Source organism: Acipenser ruthenus, chromosome 17 (assembly GCF_902713425.1).
Source record: "Acipenser ruthenus chromosome 17, fAciRut3.2 maternal haplotype, whole genome shotgun sequence".
Lineage (NCBI taxonomy): Eukaryota > Metazoa > Chordata > Actinopteri > Acipenseriformes > Acipenseridae > Acipenser > Acipenser ruthenus.
The window spans coordinates 10,658,099-10,677,542 of NC_081205.1; the positions used below are offsets into that span (position 1 = coordinate 10,658,099).

Here is a 19,444-nt window from a genome sequence, read left to right on the forward strand (position 1 = left end):
ACACAGACACTGCGCTGAAGAGGTCTCTGTCTTGTCCACACTTCTGCAGGGTATCTGTTTGGTTTCATTCCACAATTGATTAATCACCCAGTGTATAGTGTGGGAATAACTCCTTTCAAAGCAGCCGCAGTTAAGAGACAGCTGGGATAGGAACAGCACAAGACAGAGCTTGATCTCATTGCTGTTCAGTAACACTCCAATAGCCTGCAGCTGTTAGTTGTCACTTGACTGAACAGGAATTGCAGCTTTTATTACAGAATCATTTCTAACATTCTGGGACACAATATTAATGTAATTTAGAATGATTTCTGTTTTCATTTTACCATTTCTTTCATTTTATACATCTAAATCAATCATTTTAGATATAGAAAAGGAATTAAGTCATAATGGCTGTACAGTACCACAGCACTGCATTGGGACAGCATACTGTACAGTATCTCAGTCATAAGCTCTGGGCTGCTATGAAGTTGCCCTTTCTATTATAAGGGAAGCTGTTGCTGAACAGAAAACTAAGAGTCTTGACAGGGCTTCCTAATCCATTGCGAGCTGCATTCCCCATTCCCCTGCTGAGGGTGTATTTTACTGACAGCCGAAATGACAGAACCGTCTGTCTCTGACAGCAGGCAAACCTCCTAGTCATCATTCCTGGAAAATAGTTACTGCGGCCCCCTGCAAAAATGTGGTTAAGGTCCTGGAACCACGGGCAGAAATGACTGGGATGTACACTAGCTCTGAATTTAGCAATGGGTGTGGAAAGGAATTCAGAAAAATCAAACAACAAAGACCTTGGTTGTCCAAATGTAAAAAGTATTCAAGTAACACACATTCTCTGCTATAGCTGTAACCGTAACTAACACGCATCCTCTACTGTAACTGTAAGAAGACAGATGCAGTATTTATGACTCACATCCACAGTATGTTCATGTAAAAAGTGTGATTTTAAGACCGGTACTTAATATCGGGTTGGGACGCCATTTCTCCTGATCACAGCCTTCCCACGCAGCGTGGTATAGACTCCACATTAATATTTCACCTAATTGGTGCAGAAGAGAGGTAGGCAGAGGATTGTGCTGCCAAATGTATTGTGCAAGTTCATCCCAAACATGCTGAAATGGATTGAAATACAGGGATTGAAGTATGTCATGCTCCTCAAACCAGTCCTGCACAATTCTGGCGCAGTTCATGGGTGCATTGCTGTCAGGGTACGTGCAGCACTGTTGAGTGGACTTGATTCGATGCTTAAGTAAATGAGTTCAGTCTTCAAATTTGACATTTACACAAAAATGTGATCTTCTCAATCTGATCTAAAGAATTACCTTACCAAGTTTCATTACAATTGAACGAGAAGTTATATTTTTAAAATTAAAATACTTGCCTACATACAGCTCCATCCTATTACTGGAGATATGCATCTACCCAGTGCTAGCACTATTTTATGCCTGTGCATTCATCTTCTGTTTGACTTTGACTGGAAAGGTGTTGGTGGTGTAATAGGTAACATGCTAACACACTGTACCCTTACGTGGTGTGGGGGGCTGTGCTAGCTTTTAAGATATACATAAAGCTCTGGTCCTATCTGAGGTGCAGGGTTATCAAGTCCAGTTAACAGCACATATAAGCTTGTTATGCAGCTTGTTTACTACCTGCATTCAGCACTAACCTTTCAGATTGCCATTCCCCTATCAGCAGTGCTTAATTTGAGCCGGATCCTGCCGGAACAGGATCCGGCACCTCTCAGATTTGACTTTTTTCGTTCCGGCACCTTATCTGCCCGGATCCAGTACCTCTCGCGGCATGATTTATTATTTTTTTCACTGTTTGCACTGTAAACATTCTAATAAAAGCGATCAGAGTTAAAGCTGCCTCTGCCTCCTCGTTATTTCTCCCACCCACCGTAAAAGCGCATCCTATCCTGCCACACCGATTCCAGACCTGCTCTCTTATTTGTACATAGAGGTTATGGGGCGGGCCGGCGAGGTAATCCCGCCAGTTCAGCATCACCACCGGCACGTCCTCCACTAGCTAGTAAACCTACTAGTGAGTCTGACTCGGCGGGGGACGGGGGACGGAGAGGATTAGTGATGGGCAGTTCGATTATTTTTAGTGACTCGATTCATTTGATTCGGTTCAGTTTGATGAATCGATTCATTTCGTTCATTTGATTCACTGATTCAATGACACAAAACCAATCAATGTAGACCGCATTACGAGTCGTTCACGAACTGCACATCACAAAAGCTAGGGGGAATCTATATTTGGTTGACTGGGTTCATAAACATTAAATTAAATATAGGTTGACAAAAAATAATATATATTTAGAATCGTTGAGAGAACATAACAGTTTGAACCATTAGCATTGTTTAGCCATCAGTATCAATCTAATTTAATTTAATCTTTTTTTAAAAAAAAAAAGTCAATTGCATTTCTTACGTGTTTTTTTTCTATACATTTGGAGTCACCGATTGTTTTTTACAACAACAAAAGAGAGGCCGTTACGAGTGGTATGTGTGGAAGTAATCCGTGGTATTTATTCAGCACATAGCAAAACGCTCAATTCCTCTTCTATCCAGTAAACCTTTGGGATTAGTCATGTGATCAAGTTTAAACGTGTATATATTTAGTATTTTTTAGTGTTTAACACAGTAAAATAACATTTAGAAAATGTATATTTAATGTGCGTGTAAAATATAATAGACGTTTAAGAACGTCATCTGTTAGAGTGTGCAATATCCTCCTAGAAAGTCGTTGTATCGTAGCTGATACTACGTTTCACCTTGTGGACTAGGTGAATCGCCGTCATTATTAAATTATAAAATATTTAACCGTAGTTGTAAATTGTCAGGTATAAAATACATTCATTCCTCAAGGTCAAATATGTAATCACAAGTTATATAATTAAGGCTTGGGTACAATAACGTTACAATACCAGTAGATGTTTGTATTTATTTATTTTGGAAATGAGGTGTATCTCTCAATTATTATTATTATTAATAACTAGGGAGGACAGTGCATCCACCGACGAAGTGCCCGGAGCAGGTGCAGTTTGGACGGAGGCTCAGTTCAAGAAAAAGCAAACGTATAACCCCTGGCTTGTCATGCAAAATTCAAAGCTGGGCTGTACAACATGCAAAAAGGCAGGGAGCTTGGGTCCGGAAAAGACTGGAGCGATGAAACTAGCAAAAGAGTGGGTGGAATGTACAGTAACGTCCTCTGCCTCCGACGTAAAAAAAAACAACAAAGAGCCCTCAGAAAAAAGGTTTTTGAACATGCCCGAATCAAGACCCATTTAGCGGCAGCAAGCATTGTAGCCAAGGCTAAAGATGACACCTTAACACAGGTTATAGTTACATTGTCTGGCTACATTGTGTTTGTCACTTTTTTTCTCATGCGTTCCGGTACCTCAGAGCCCCCCGGAACACCCCCCCTCTCGCGCTCACTATGTGTTCCGGGACCTACCGATTTACAAATTATCACTGCCTATCAGTCATTAGTGGCTTCTGGCTGCTCCCAGACTGATCATTGATTGTCTGCTGGGAAAAGATTCTGAGATTCTACCTCTTTGTTTTACATACCAGTAACTGCTAAAAGTTCTATGCCTTACTGTATTTACTGCCCAGTCACTCTTGTCCTTTTTGACAACACTGCAGCTGAACCATATGACTAGACCATCACAAAACCGCTGATCTCACAACAACGGCCATGAAGTCATTCGGCTTTGTGTTTGGGTATGGCAAACGGCCCAGACAATGATCAAACTCAAGCAACTGCCCGACAGGGAGGGTGGTGGCTGCAGAGGTTTTAGACTGTTGAGAGATGTCAAACAGCATGCACAATAACGCGAACACCTAATTGTACCTCAAGTGAGTGAGACGCTGTATCGACCAGAACAGCACAGTAATGAAATTGTATAATTGTATTCACACACACACACACACACACACACACACACACACACACATATATATATATATATATATATATATATATATATATATATATATATATATATATATATATATATATATATATATATATATATATATATACAGACGTGCTCAAATTTGTTGGTACCCTTACAGCTCATTGAAATAATGCTTCATTCCTCCTGAAAAGTGATGAAATTAAAAGCTATTTTATCATGTATACTTGCATGCCTTTGGTATGTCATAGAATAAAGCAAAGAAGCTGTGAAAAGAGATGAATTATTGCTTTTTCTACAAAGATATTCTAAAATGGTCTGGACACATTTGTTGGTACCCCTTAGAAAAGATCATAAATAACTGGATTATAGTGATATTTCAAACTAATTAGTTTCTTTAATTAGTATCACACATGTCTCCAATCTTGTAATCAGTCATTCAGCCTATTTAAATGGAGAAAAGTAGTCACTGTGCTGTTTGGTATCATTGCGTGCACCACACTGAACATGGACCAGAGAAAGCAAAGGAGAGAGTTATCTGAGGAGATCAGAAAGAAAATAATAGACAAGCATGGTAAAGGTAAAGGCTACAAGACCATCTCCAAGCAGCTTGATGTTCCTGTGACAACAGTTGCAAATATTATTAAGAAGTTTAAGGTCCATGGAACTGTAGCCATCCTCCCTGGGCGTGGCCGCAAGAGGAAAATCGACCCCAGATTGAACAGAAGGATAGTGCGAATGGTAGAAAAAGAACCAAGGATAACTGCCAAAGAGATACAAGCTGAACTCCAAGGTGAAGGTACGTCAGTTTCTGATCACACCATCCGTCGCTTTTTGAGCGAAAGTGGGCTCCATGGAAGAAGACCCAGGAGGACTCCACTTTTGACAGAAAAACATAAAAAAGCCAGACTGGAATTTGCTAAAATGCATATTGACAAGCCACAATCCTTCTGGGAGAATTTCCTTTGGACAGATGAGTCAAAACTGGAGCTTTTTGGCAAGTCACATCAGCTCTATGTTCACAGACGAAAAAATGAAGCTTTCAAAGAAACGAACACCATACCTACAGTGAAACATGGAGGAGGCTCGGTTATGTTTTGGGGCTGCTTTGCTGTGCCTGGCACAGGGTGCCCTGAATCTGTGCAGGGCACAATGAAATCTCAAGACTATCAAGGCATTCTGGAGCGAAATGTACTGCCCAGTGTCAGAAAGCTCTGTCTCAGTCGCAGGTCATGGGTCCTCCAACAGGATAATGACCCAAAACACACAGCTAAAAGCACCCAAGAATGGATAAGAACAAAACATTGGACTATTCTGAAGTGGCCTTCTATGAGTCCTGATCTGAATCCTATCGAACATCTATGGAAAGAGCTGAAACTTGCAGTCTGGAGAAGGCACCCATCAAACCTGAGACAGCTGGAGCAGTTTGCTCAGGAAGAGTGGGCCAAACTACCTGTTAACAGGTGCAGAAGTCTCATTGAGATCTACAGAAAACGTTTGATTGCAGCGATTGCCTCTAAAGGTTGTGCAACAAAATATTAGGTTAGCGGTCCCATCATTTTTGTCCATGCCATTTTCATTTGTTTTATTATTTACAATATTATGTTGAATAAAAAATCAAAAGCAAAGTCTGATTTCTATTAAATATGGAATAAACAATGGTGGATGCCAATTACTTTTGTCAGTTTCAAGTTATTTCTGAGAAAATTGTGCATTCTTCGTTTTTTGTGGAGGGGTACCAACAAATTTGAACACGTATGTATATATATATATACACATATATATATATACATATATATATACATATATATATATATATATATATATATATATATATATATATATATATATATTCAAAGATAGAAGTAAAAATGATGTCACAATATTTAGAACACCATTACATCACGTAAGAATAAATCATGGATTTGAATCTAAACAATAACAAGTAGTTGTCATGCTGTCAAAAACCTATAAATACCTCATTTCAAACACAGGCTCCCTTGAGAAAGATATGTACAACATATCGAAACGTTGGGCAGCTGGCTCTAAGCTAATATATATATATATATATATATATATATATATATATATATATATATATATATATATATATATATTAGTGTATCACTTTAGTGGTCGCTGTCTTTTGTTGCGTCACGACGCGAATAAGTCGTTTTTAAAGAGGTATGTGCGTTGGGCGGGGTTTCGGTTATGACGCTCTGTTATGAAACCTGATCCCCAGTATTATAATCTGGAGCTCTGTGCAGGATGCAGTGCTGTAGTGATATCGACTGAACCTTGGAGCGGAGCAGTGGATAGCGGGAGCTGCTTAACTGGAGATTTGTATATGCAAGAGAAAGCTGCAAGTGTTAGTCTATTAAACAAAACAAAAAATTAGTAGAAAATAAAATAAAAAACAAACACAATAATGGATGTTGCCACGGAAATGACCTATGCGGTACCTGCAATGATATTCAGCGTCCTAGCCATTATTTTGGCAGCTATATTTCTAAAAATGAAATTAGCCATTCCCAAAGACCAAGACGCAAACAAATCCGACGACGCCACAGATGGTGCAAAGATTTCTGAGCAACCGGAGGGAGATGCAAAGGCAGCAGACGGGGAACAAACAAAGACGAGCAAGGATGCAGAACCCGCAGAGATAAAGAAGGGGGAAGATGTTAATGTGAAGGAAAAGAACGAGGCAAGTGCTGCAGCGACAGAGAGCAGAGACTCGGAGGACGTGAAGGGGAAAGCCGGGGGTGCTGCTGGGGGAGATAAGCTAGTTGTGGAGGAAATCGGAGCAGAGGATGGGGGGAATCTGAAAACAGACGTGGGCAAAGTTGGCGAGTCTGAGGAGCAGGGTCACCCCCGTCAAGAAGACAATGCCACAGTCAACCGTGAGGTAAGGTTATACCCAGTGTGGCTTTGGGGTTCTGGGAGTGAAACATGAGTTTATCCCCAACAATAAAAGCTATATAACTTGCATTACAGAACACCTCAAGATTGGTTATTTTATATCCTTTTATATACCTACCTGCATGAAAACCTCATGGTGTGAGAATTTCAATTTTCGGTCAGTAATCATGATATAGAAATAAACAACGTCTAAAAAGTGTCATGCATCCATGTATGGCCACGTGTTCCTTTTTTCTCATTATTTTAAAAGAATTGCATGTGCGGCCTATTAAAGTTATCAATTAAATTAGACAATCGCTACATTGACAATTATGTGACAGTGGTTTGATTTCATATGCACAACAAATCAGAACTTCACAAGCAATTGCGTGTTCTAATCTACATTTGCACTCTGTATGGGTTGGCTGAAGAAAGGGCACCTAATGTACAGTCAGTATTTATTCTAGAATGATCGTGACTTATCATTATTGCAAACAGGAGCGTGGCTACATACTACTTTTGAAGTAGTTTCTGTCTTTAGTATCCATGCATAGTACTTGCTTTATCATTTGTACATCCGTTTCTCCATTACGCTTGCATGTGGTACCTGCCTGTGTTGTGAAATGTAAGAAGCCGCACTTCTTTATCAGAACTGTTATTTGTGCTGCGTCTCCTGGGTCAAGAGACTGGTTGATTGTAGATTTAAAAACAAAAACCTGTGGAAAGTACATTTAAATTAGGAAGTCAAGCGATTCTGTAAGTTACAGTCCTCGTGAATTATAATAGCCCTATACTATAGTACTGGTGCTGGAGTTTTTAATGTTCCATTTCATCATCTCACCAGCTGTTACTGTCATTTTCAGCAGGGTGTGGCTATTGCCACATTTTATAAACCCAAACAGCTGGTGTAGACCAGTATTGAGGCATTGCTACAGATAATCCTATAGCATGCTGTAGACCAGTATTGAGGCATTGTTCCAGGTAATCCTATAGCATGCTGTAGACAAGTATTGAGGCATTGTTTCAAATAATCCTATAGCATGCTGTAGACCAGTATTGAATCATTGTTACAGATAATCCTATAGCATGCTGTAGACCAGTATTGAAGCATTGTTCCAGGTAATCCTATAGCATACTGTAGACCAGTGCTGAAGCATTGTTACAGATAATCCTATAGCATGCTGTCTAATGCTCTCTGCAGAATTATTTTTTAGTGCATGTGTCATAGATTGGACATCTGGTGCTGCTTTCCTCTGGTATGAATTGAAATTCCTGGGCAATGCTTGGAAATTCTTTTTCATTATGACCACTGGGCTATATTTGGGCTTTAAAGAGAGGCAGTGCAAATTTCTGTAAAAGGGTAGACTTTTTTTATACTTATTTAACTTACAGCAATAGCTACTTGGATTTCCTGCCACCACCCTATAGTTTACTCCTGGTTTATCTAGGATCTTTGTGAAAATCGCATGTAGTGTGTTAGAGATGCAATGAGCAAACATTTTGCTAATCAAATATCAGAATTGTAATAATTGTCAATAATCTGGGCGAATTGAGAACACTGAATTATTTAAAAGCAAGAAGCAAAAATGTGTAAACTCTTTAGTCTTGAAATAAAAACATATATGTGCAGATTGTTAAGCATCCCTTATTAAGGTTTCCCACAGTAAAAGCATGCGATGTGTTATAAAGCACAGTGAAAGCATGGCAGAGCATATGGAAGCATTGTAAAGCACAGAAATATGGTAAAGCATATTTAAAAAACATGGTAAACTCAATTCATAATAAGCATGGGGAACATTTACTGTGGTAAAATGTGTGGGATAGTAATGAATATATGCATGGAGTAAATATTATTATATAAACAAGAAACAAACAAAAAACCCATGGTGGTCAATAATGAATTGTTGCATCTCTACTGGTCATTATCCAAGTCACCACTTCAAACTTTGAGTAGGGTGAGGGAGAGCGGAGTAAAGTTCAGAACAGTTGGAGACGGCCTGTGGTCTTTCTCAACATTCATTGTTCATAAGTTCTGTGTTGCAAGATCTAGGCCCTGATCTGAACTTTCCACTCCTGTTGTAGCTGCCAATAGGGAACGAGGGTTCCATTTGGTTCTATTTCTTGTAACGCAGGAAGGCATTGAACAGGGTAAGGAAACCAAGGACTTCCATGAAACTTCAGACACTGCAGGGTCAATGGGCTTCACCTGTCGCAGTACAAAGTCTGGAAAACAAAACAATCAGTAGCCAAACGATATGGCACCTGTGAGAGCTTTGGTTTAAGTACATTTGAATGTACAGAGCAGGTGCAGGAGAGGCAACAGTAATGCAAGCTATCTGCTATGAAAGTCTACCACAGTAAATTGGTGCAGTATTTGTGCAGTTTCTCTATGCTTCCCTGTTGTTATACTATACATAGTTTACCTTGGTTTGCCATGTTTAATATGCTTTACCATTTCTCCCTGGGCTTTGATAGTGCTTCCCTATGCTTTACCTGGCTTGACTGTGCTTTATTACTCTGTTTTGCTTTTACCATAGTAAGCTTACAAGGGCCCCCTGCTCTCCATTACCCCACGAGTGTGCCTCGAGTCTGCCCCAGAGAGAGCTCCACACCCATCCAGTCCTTTCGGAGACTACCTTAGTGCAAAGTGACAGTGAGTGTCCGTTGCCATGTTGATTTGGTGTTGGCAGCTCAATTCTCAAAGACACGTAACAGCCAGTCTGATAAAAAGGAGGAGCCCTTGGATGCAATCTCAGCTCAGCCCCGACTTGCTTCATAGGTTTGAACAAAGTCATCCAACGTTTTTTTTATTTTTATTTTGCAATAGGTTATGCTGCCAACAATTTGACTCTGTTTGCTTCAGAATATTATTATGGTATTTTAAGAAACCATAAGAAAATGAACTTCAGTTCAATGACAAACGTTTTGATATTGCAAGAGACTTCTAATCAAAACGTTTTGTGATTTAACTTTCAGTATTACTAAATAAGCAGAATTGACCTTTTTTTTTTAATTTAGTAGTCGCCAATTGTTTTTATCATTTTCTCCCCAATTTGGAGTAGCAAATTATTTTTAGGCTCAGCTCACTGCTACCAACCCCTCGCTGACTCGAGAGGGGCGAAGACGAACAGTATGCATTGGACAGTAGCTTTAAAGGAACTACTGCTCAGGACAGGAGGCACATTGGAAGCAGCAGAAACATATTCCAGCTGTGAAGGGGTTAGCCAGTCTCTACCCTTGAAGAATGCTCTTGTTGTTTTGCTGGTTAGAGCAGGTGCAGTAAACTGTGCTAGCTCTCATGAAGAGGACCCGTCCCCTGCTGATAATGGATTGAGTTAAAGAAGGAACTGTGCCTTCATCCAGAATGAGGTATTCATGAGGGATGGGAAGGACACAGTTCTGTGGGTGAGCTCTTGTGCCAGTTCTGCATGGCTCTGTTCTGTGGGTGAGCCCTTGTGCCAGTGCTGCATGGCTCTGTTCTGTGGGTGAGCTCTTGTGCCAGTTCTGCATGGCTCTGTTCTGTGGGTGAGCCCTTGTGCCAGTGCTGCATGGCTCTGTTCTGTGGGTGAGCTCTTGTGCCAATGCTGAATGGTTCTGTTCTGTGGGTGAGCTCTTGTACCAGTGCTGCATGGTTCTGTTCTGTGGGTGAGCTCTTGTACCAGTGCTGCATGGTTCTGTTCTGTGGGTGAGCTCTTGTACCAGTGCTGCATGGCTCTGTTCTGTGGGTAAGTTCTTTTGCCAGTAGTTCACCGACATCCTCTCTCCAGTTCCTTGGAACAGTGAGCTTGGTCGTGGGATTGGAGGATGCCCACTGCTCTTAAGTTCTCCTGAGCTGTTGTATTGAAACGTTATTTACCAATAATATTGGCCAGTGCAGCCAAGGTCGTCAACTCCATGCTAACAGGATTCAAAGCAGATGACTCGCCCTGCACTCCCTTGGCACTGCCTATGCAAGATGAACCACTGGGGAGCACTGTCTTTATTAACCTGGTGTGACCTTTCACAGCTTTTGATGACATGTCTCGGCATGTACAAGCCATTTGCTCAGGTCTTTTTCCAGCCCTTTTTCCCCTCTGCCTGTGCCCTTTTCTACAGTGAGTATATTGGATACAGAAGCTGTGTTTGTGTTCTCCCTGAAGCTTCTCAAGCATTTCGAATGCAGCGGCTGCTGAACCAGCCTGTGAACCGCTCTGCAACGCCCTGCTCAGCTCTTTTCATTGGGAGCTGTGGGCTGGCTGTGGAATGCTATGGAATGCTGTGGGGCGACGTGCTTCATCACACTCCAGTGCAGAGAGGGCCATGGGTTCAGTGTGCAGGGCTGGGCTGGAGGCTGGAGTTCATTCTTTCACAGCTCGGACTGGAAGCAGCTGGAGACACTTCCTCACAGCCTTAATTTGAACTCTAACTCCCAGACCAGTGCTGTCCAGCAGAAATTTATTTTTGTATTAATGTATTTTTGTTTACGACTGTAAGTCGCCCTGGATAAGTGCGTCTGCTAAGAAATAAGCAATAATAATAATGCACTTGAGCCATATAGGGTTCAATGAGCTCCATGCTCCATATACGACTGTCTTGATTTAGAGGTGAAGGCTGGACATTCAGGAGTTTAGTAATAGCAAGGAAAAATGTTTAAACATGTGAACTGTTTAATGAGCATATATAGCAAATAGTCCAATTTTAAGTTTTTTGCTTTTTATGTTTCGTTTTTATGGGTTATCGATCTGGTTTTTTCACTCAAAGTCTGCCCTAGAGCAGACAGTAAGGGCTGTATACTTCTTCCTTTTCCAGCCAGAGATACATGCATTTAAAGTATAGCCCACTCCTCTGTTTCTTTGTGGATGTTGGTGTTCCAGAACACACTGCAAAGTAAACAAGTTACTTTCCGTTTGCTGTGTCCTGTGTTGTCCGTATCGCAGGGCTGTGCTTTTTTTATTAACATATTGACGACTCTTTTAATCGCGCATCATGGGTCATAAGCCACCCGGGCAATATATTTCTCAACATTTCCTCGGGTGAGTTTGCCAGGAGAAAAAAAAAACATCTTCTAAGGTTTGCAGTTTATCCAGAACACATCTGTAGCAATGCTGGTTTTCTGATCCCACAATACACCCCAGCAGCGTTGCAGAAGGAAGCATGAACGAATACACGGCAATCTTTCTCCTGGCCAATGTTCCCGAATAATAGTTAAATAACAATTTGATGAGAGAGAGACAGAGAGAGAGAGACAGAGAGAGAGAGACAGAGAGAGAGAGAGAGAGAGAGAGAAAGCTCTCGATTTGAAGACTCTACCATGCGGTAGTTGACCGCGGCTTGAGTTATGCGTCCCGAATCGAAAGCGAGCTGACAGGCTGTGATTGGCTAACTCTGCAGTTGTCGGTACAGGGCCTAGTCACTGTCCAATAGATGTGAACTGAGCTTGCAGTACAGCAAGTTAAATGAAAAAGCTGATACGTTTGCGTATTGATTTTAAATTTGATTTGCAGTTGATGCCGTGATGTAGCAGCATGCATCTACTGTCTGATAGAAGCATGCTAGAGCTGGGAGCTGATTGACTGATTTGCTCTGAATCGTTTTCTAATATACTAGAAGCCATAACTAGTACCCCCTGAAACGCACCTCGTAAATACTGTAACGAGACATATATAACACCCATTCATTTTGATTAGAACAATGGCTCTCAAAATTATAAACTCCATTTAGCATGATTTTTTAGAAAGTAAAAATGCATCCAATAAACCTACAAAACTCAAATCAATATGTGTGGCTTGTGAGTTGCATCAGTCATTTTAGAATTGTAAATGGTGTTTTTGCAAATAAGTCTAGTCCAACAAGCTGTTTTATGCCTGTATAGGTATGCTATCTAAAACTAAACACTCTGAATTTATTTTAATGGCTACTGTAAATGTTGTTTTGTGGAGGAGATAGTCAGATACTTACTTATATGCAAACCTCTATTTTGAACTGCAGGTATAGAGATTTGCATTAACTGCCTGACTAGTATTCTGTTGACCCCAGGTGGGGTACGAGCCTGCCTCCCTCAGTCCTGGTTCGGATTCTCAGGAGTGGCAGTGCCTGTCCACCCAGCCCCCTTTCAAACTACATTCAATTCTTGCAAGCTCTTGCATCAGATGAGGAATGAGAGGCACACCATACATGGTGATGTGTTTCAAAGCCTCTGTCCTGCCAGGGCTGCACTGTGGTGTATTTCAGGATATTGGCTGTTTACTCTAGGGCCTTGTGGGGGCAAGACTTTTTGCAGAATTGTTTTGCTTGTTTTCTTGTATGTGTGTGTGTGTGTGTGTGTGTGTGTGTGTGTGTGTGTGTTTTATAGATATGAAATAGTTTGTTATTCATGAAACTTTTTGACTGTACTTTAAGAGGCAGTCTAGAAGGGTTTCATGTCTTTTATTTATTCCTAAAAACAGATTTGTGAACACTTGATTTATTTCATATATTTTATTAGAAATATCCCAAAACATTGAATACAATAAATAATGTTTTACTCTGAAATATGAAGCTCTTAAATACCAGAACAAAGTAGATTTCAGTAATTGCATTTGTAATTATAAAATGATTGCAGATGTTTAATGAAATATCAGGATTTAATGTATTTAATGTTCATTTGATTGAACTTGAAGTATTTGATGAATTGGTGGTAAAAGCAGTATGTGTTCCCCATGCATTCTTCCATGTGTATTATTTGCACAAGGTCCAAGAGATAAATAGTCAAACTACAGGGAAATAGTCAAAGAGTTACTTGTTTAGAATGCAGATTTTGACAGCAAAATGAAGTTGATTCATAGAGCACCGTACAGTGTCGTGCAGGGTCTCTTAATGTGTTCATAGTGTTAGACCTGTTTGTATTTCCTGTAAAATGGTTTCAGTGCTTGTTAAACTTAGCTTAGTACCCTACCACCCTCTAAATATTACTTGATGTTGAGCCCATTCCACCTGACAGCCAAGCTCCTACTGTCAACCCTCTCATCCAGCTTACAGTCCCATCACGAGTAAAATAGGGAGATGCAGCTTTTATATAGTGCATGATACCTTTTAATGATGTCTTATGCATAACATAATGATGTGTGCTACAGGCGTTATAATATTTTGTATGTCCTTGGCTTTGCAGCAGCCAGTGCAAGGCAGGTAGAGAGTTAAGTGGCCAAGCTGTCTTCAAAAGGGAAATGCTTTCAGCAGGACGTCAATGCATGGCAGCCAATCGGCACCGAGAGTTTCTGTTCCTAGTTTATACAGCGGTTAACAAGCTCTAGCACAGGAAAACAAGGAATCTGGGAATGTTCTGGATGGGAGACTGGAAACGACTCCCCCTTTCTCTTGCCTTGTTTTAAAAGCTCCCTAAAGTAAGAACATTGTCGCTCTGCGGTTGAGTTTATAATTTTTCAGGCTTTAGTTTCATCTGAACTCGGCCATTTCCTACACAAAGGAGACATTTTCTGAGAAGAAAACGTTTGTAGTTCAACTGTTAGTTATGTCTAGAGCTCCCAGCCCACCAGTTTTATTGTATTTTCAAATCGAGAAATGTCATCAGTTTTATGCAACGGCTGGTCAAAAGATACGCAGCTCCGGTAATGCAAACCCATCCTCTAGAAGCATCGCTTCAGCTGTAGTCGCGTTTTGTGTTAGAGTGTTATATTTAGGGCTTCTGTTTTTTGGGTTTTATTAATTGTATTTTGCGGTGCTTATTTTTAGTTATTTGAGTTTTATGTAAATCGTTTTTTTGGGGGGCTTTTGATACACTGTATGAAATTAGTGTTATTGGTTACTTTACAAAATGCTTGAGCATTTTTTTTGTGTCAAAAATATGTATAGTAACTTGACAGTACTTGCACACTTAAGTTGTACCTTCTTTTCTTTTCAGCCTTCCACAACGAAATCCCTATGGTCATGGGTACATTCTTCTTGGGTTTTTGTGTGTACGCATTTTTGTACATTTCAACACAATTGTGTTTTTTAAATCCTCTGCATCTTAACTGTAATACAGCTTTAAATTCCGCTAACAAGCCTCCATCCTGATTGTAATCTTGTTTTAAATCTCACAAGCGGAGTCTCCAATAGAAATGTAGGAATGTGCTGTCACTCCGTAGTTGGGGCGGGTTTAAAGTATTCAGAACGAATCAATGATAGATACAAGTCAGGAAGGAGGGACATTGCCCAGCAGCACTGGGAATGTATTTATTATTATTTTTGTAGTATGTTTTATTTTTTTAATGTGAAAAGGGTAAGGTCAACGTGAATAGATTCACCATTTCCACATTTTTTGTGTTTTCCGGTGTTTATTGGCTATCCACCGATTTCTTTTTTTTTTTTGTATCGGGTATGTTTTATCGGTTAAAACCGAAAATCAGAAGCCCTAGTTGTATTCTAGATTGTTATATTCATAGAAGACAGGACCTTTGTTGAACATCTCATCCTGAAAGTCAGTACCTCAAACCCTGTAACCCCACACTGTGTCTATGAACACCACTTGATACCCTTCTGCTGAGGTCACAACCCAGGACTGAAGATTTCAAGCGACTCAATGAAGAACAGGGACAACAGCTCCCTGGTTAAATTTCACTTGGAAAAGCAATCTCACTGTCCAACAAAAACAGGAGCTCTTGTACAAGAGGCTATTGCTAAAGGTCAGTCCCGGCTAAGACTATTTAATAACAACACTAACACACACACATGCTTGCTCTCACAAAGAGCCTGCTTGTCTGCGTTGTGTAGACGTGCCAGAGACGACGTGCCAGAGACAGAGGGCTGGTAGAGTGAAGCAGCTACAGCCTTGAAACCAGTGTGGAGAAAGTGGCTCAAACTAGGGGTGGATGATTAAATATTTAGTTATGGAGTATTGGCTAAAAATGAGCATGGTGATCAACATAAGTAGCTCTTTCTTTCTGTCTTGTCTTGTACACTTTTTTTTACTGCTTATTGGATCTCAGAAGTAGGTTAATCTTTTATAAAAGTTTATTTACCATGGTACATTTCCACAGTAATTTTGCATTTTTCCCATGCTTTTTAAAAAAGATATACTTTACCATACCTCTCTGGACTTTAGAATTCGTACCTATGCTTTCACTATGCTTTATTAAACGTTGATTTGCTCCTACTAGGAAAAACGTTTAAGACATGCAAAAGGAGAGAAAAACAATACATCAGTGACTGCCAAAACACAATAATCCATGGTTTAATGTGATTACTCATAATTAGGTATGTACATAATTAGGTATGTACAGCTGTTCTGAGGTAACCACTTTTATGTTTATGAACTTCAGGAGGCACAGTGCAGTCTTATCTTACAGGGGTTGCCCATAACTGGAAATAAGACTCTGAATGCCTGTAGTCTTATACTAGTGTAAATGTTTACTACTAAGTCACTGTATTGTTCCTACCCCAGGTCAAACTCAGTTTTTGAAACCTTCTGGATGAGTTTTGCTTAAGACCTGTGTTGAGTCCATGGTTACGATGGCTATTAGTTCATTATTTTTGTGTGCTCCTGCACTAGCGCAGGGAGGAGAAGAAGTGCCTGTCAAAGTAATAAAAAGGTGCATTTCATTACAACTCTGCAGTTCATATGGATAGAGTAGATTAGAAGCAAAAGGCTGAAGCTCAGCTCTGTGCCATGAAATCTACCCCTCTGGTTCTGTAAATGTCTGCAGCGAATGGGCATGTCTTATGAGATACCCTACCCATAATGCACTGGTGTTTATATACTATATCAGTGGCTGTTTAATCGGAGGCATACATCGTACTGAATCCCAACAGGTATTGCAACTGCCAACCAAGACAGTACCCATGTGAACCTTCACAGCCACCATAAGGGTTACAATCCGGTTTCCTTTCTCCATACTCCCCTTCAGTCCAGTGTTTGCTTATAAATTCCACGACTGAAAAATGTGCTGCAATAGCCCAGTTTTTGTTCAGGCACCAATGTGCTATTTTCAGTTGATGTTTACTTAAACACATACCTACAATTAGTGTCACCTAGCAACGTATGTAAAGTTCTTCTGTTGACTCATCCTTTTTTTTGTTAACTAAGAGGAATGGCAGTACAGTGTAGCTACGATTTGAATCCTCTTTAACCATTGTAACGTCTTTTAAACTTAGATTGTAAAGAATGTTTACCCACTATGTTGAAGTTTACATCTAAACGTAATATGAAAGAGGCAAATAGTTGTCCTCTTAACTGTCAAAATAGTTGAATATATAAACGAAAACTAGTGGTAGTAGTCGCAAAGGATTGTTAAATACCTATACAGAGTCTCTTGTACATCAGTTTGGTTTATTAACATACATTACATGAGTTAAGTGATCTAATAGAAGCAAGACCTGTCACCTTTTATTGTCCATTTCTTTCATTGATCACACTGTTGATTTTAACTATTAGAACATAAGAAGAAGCTGCTTGATGAGATTCTGGGATCAATAAGCTACTAACAACCAAACGAGCAAGATGGGCTGAATGGCCTCTTCTCGTTTGTAAACTTTCTTATGTTCTTCTTATGTTCTTATATTCAATAAATGTGTGCATTCCATTCCGAATGTGGCACCTGTCAGGGAGCATCCAGTATATCAGAAGATAAAATCCCAGTCGAGTGTTCAAGCAGGGAAGAAGACATGTCTCCACAAAGAGTCCATGTGCTCTTTAGTTCTAGTTATTGCAAGGATGTCTTTTGGACCTGGATTTTAATGAAACGAGTAAGTTATGCGCTTCTTCGATGATGCTCCTGAGTTTACCTAAACTAGACACGGTGATTGTGAATGCTCTCACGCTAGCTGTACAGTTCAGGTAAGTGACACAGTGATTGTGCGTGCTCTCACGCTAGCTGTACAGTTCAGGTAAGTGACACAGTGATTGTGCGTGCTCTCACGCTAGCTGTACCACAAGCACAGTCTTTTTTTGCTCTCGTGTTTTAAGAAGACAAGACGCTTGTCACATCTGAGGAGGGGGTGTTGGAAAAGTCTTGAGAACCCTGTTAAGAAACTAACAATGGCATTCTAACCCTAATCTGAGAATTCAACTCTCTTCATGTGGCCAGAAACACTTTTAATCACTCAGTAATAACAGCAACAATGCAATGAATGTCTAGGGTTCATTTAAATTGAAATTGCTTTTTCAGTGCTCTCTTCCTAAGGCCCTGGGATGCAGTGTGGGAGATATTTTCTCATCATCACTATCTTACTTCTCCAGTATACATTGTAGATTGTTTTGGCATTAGCTGTATGTGAAGCAGGGGAATTCCATGCTGCTGAATCAGAGGCCTTTGTCGGAAGCCAGCCAAGTCTGAGCATAGGGAGGCTGATGGCCTTTGCTGTGTTTCTTCTTTCGCTTGCCTGCTCCAGTTCTGTCTTCTAATTGTGCTGAAAGTATTTTGAACTTGAACACATTTCTGTAAAAATGACTGTTTGTAATACATTTAACAGTATTATGGAGTCTAAATTACCCATGAACTAATGAATATTGCATGACAAACCTATACCTGTGTTTGATTCGGAGCACACACAATTAGAATCGTAATGCATTTACAACATCCCTATCCAGGTGACTGATGATAAAAAAAAAAAAAAAGTAATGATTTGCATTCTCTCCCAAAAGTAGCTGTGATTTTTATTGTGTTACTAAATGAATCTTTGCCACTGCACCATATTCACAATATTCAGATTGAACAAAAATAAGAACAACTAGAACTGTCAGGCAGTTTTACGGCTCCCAAGCTCCAGTACCAGTACCAAACACTTAAGCAATTACTGGAAGAAGCGGGTTTAGTTCTTGATATTTGACAAGTTGGAAATTAGTAACTTCACCAGTTCTCCAGAAGATGATTTTTTTTTTCCCAAAAATGCATTGGGCGGCCATCTTGGTTCATGCACAAACACCATTTTGAAAAAATTGTACTGATACAGGCATGATGGTTTTCAGGTTTGGAGTTAATCAAGTAAACCGTTTTTAAACTGAAGCAGTTTTACATTTAATTTGAAAATGTAGGTCTGGCAGCTATCTTGTTTAACAAAACAACACCATTTTGCCGTATTTGAATTCTATTGTCACCGGGATGATGCTACCAAGTTGGGAGTAAGCTGGTTAAATGGTTTGCGAGCAGTTTGTTTGAAGCGCTTTTTGGCGAATTTGGTGGCAGCCAGTTTGATTGTAAAATTTATCGGAGCAACTTCTGCTTCACAAAGTTGAAGCGGGTTTGGTTGCTGATGATGTATACCAAGTGTCGGATCAATCACTTCACCGGTTCCCAAGAAGAAGAAGATTTTGAAAGGTTTTTCGAAAAAATGCATCAGGCTGCCATTTGGTTGACGCAGGAGCGCAATTCTTTTGCATCTGAACTGTAATCTATACAGGATGATACCTGACAAGTTTCATGTTGATTGATTATACCACATGCAAACTGGAGCAGTTTGAAGTTGATGGAAGAAGAAGAAAAGTCCTAGCAATAACAATAGACGCCCCAGTCTTTCTGGCTTGGAAGCCTAAATATGCGATGTCTTTGTATTTGTATGCTTTTTTGTACTTTCAGTATTTGTAACTTGTTTTTGTTGTGTTTTACAAGTATTACAGGTACAGGGTTGTGATATTTTGGGTGTTATCCAATAAAGCCAATTTCTACCCCTCAGAAT

General features: G+C 40.0%; 1 protein-coding gene across 5 annotated transcripts in view; it reads left to right on the forward strand.

Moving 5' to 3' along the window:
- Positions 1–6,170: 6,170 nt before the first annotated feature.
- The window catches only part of si:ch73-366l1.5 (FILIA-N KH-like domain-containing protein), a 39,993-nt gene continuing 26,719 nt past the window's right edge, over positions 6,171–19,444 (forward strand). For 3 of the 5 annotated variants that reach the window (XM_058989957.1, XM_034039073.3, XM_034039075.3), the window contains exon 1: positions 6,172–6,824. In XM_058989957.1, the coding sequence (XP_058845940.1) occupies positions 6,348–6,824 (477 nt within the window). In that variant the 5' untranslated portion in view covers positions 6,172–6,347. Of the gene's footprint in view, positions 6,825–19,444 lie in introns of all 5 variants that reach the window. The other 2 variants (XM_034039072.3, XM_034039074.3) reach the window with 2 other exon arrangements.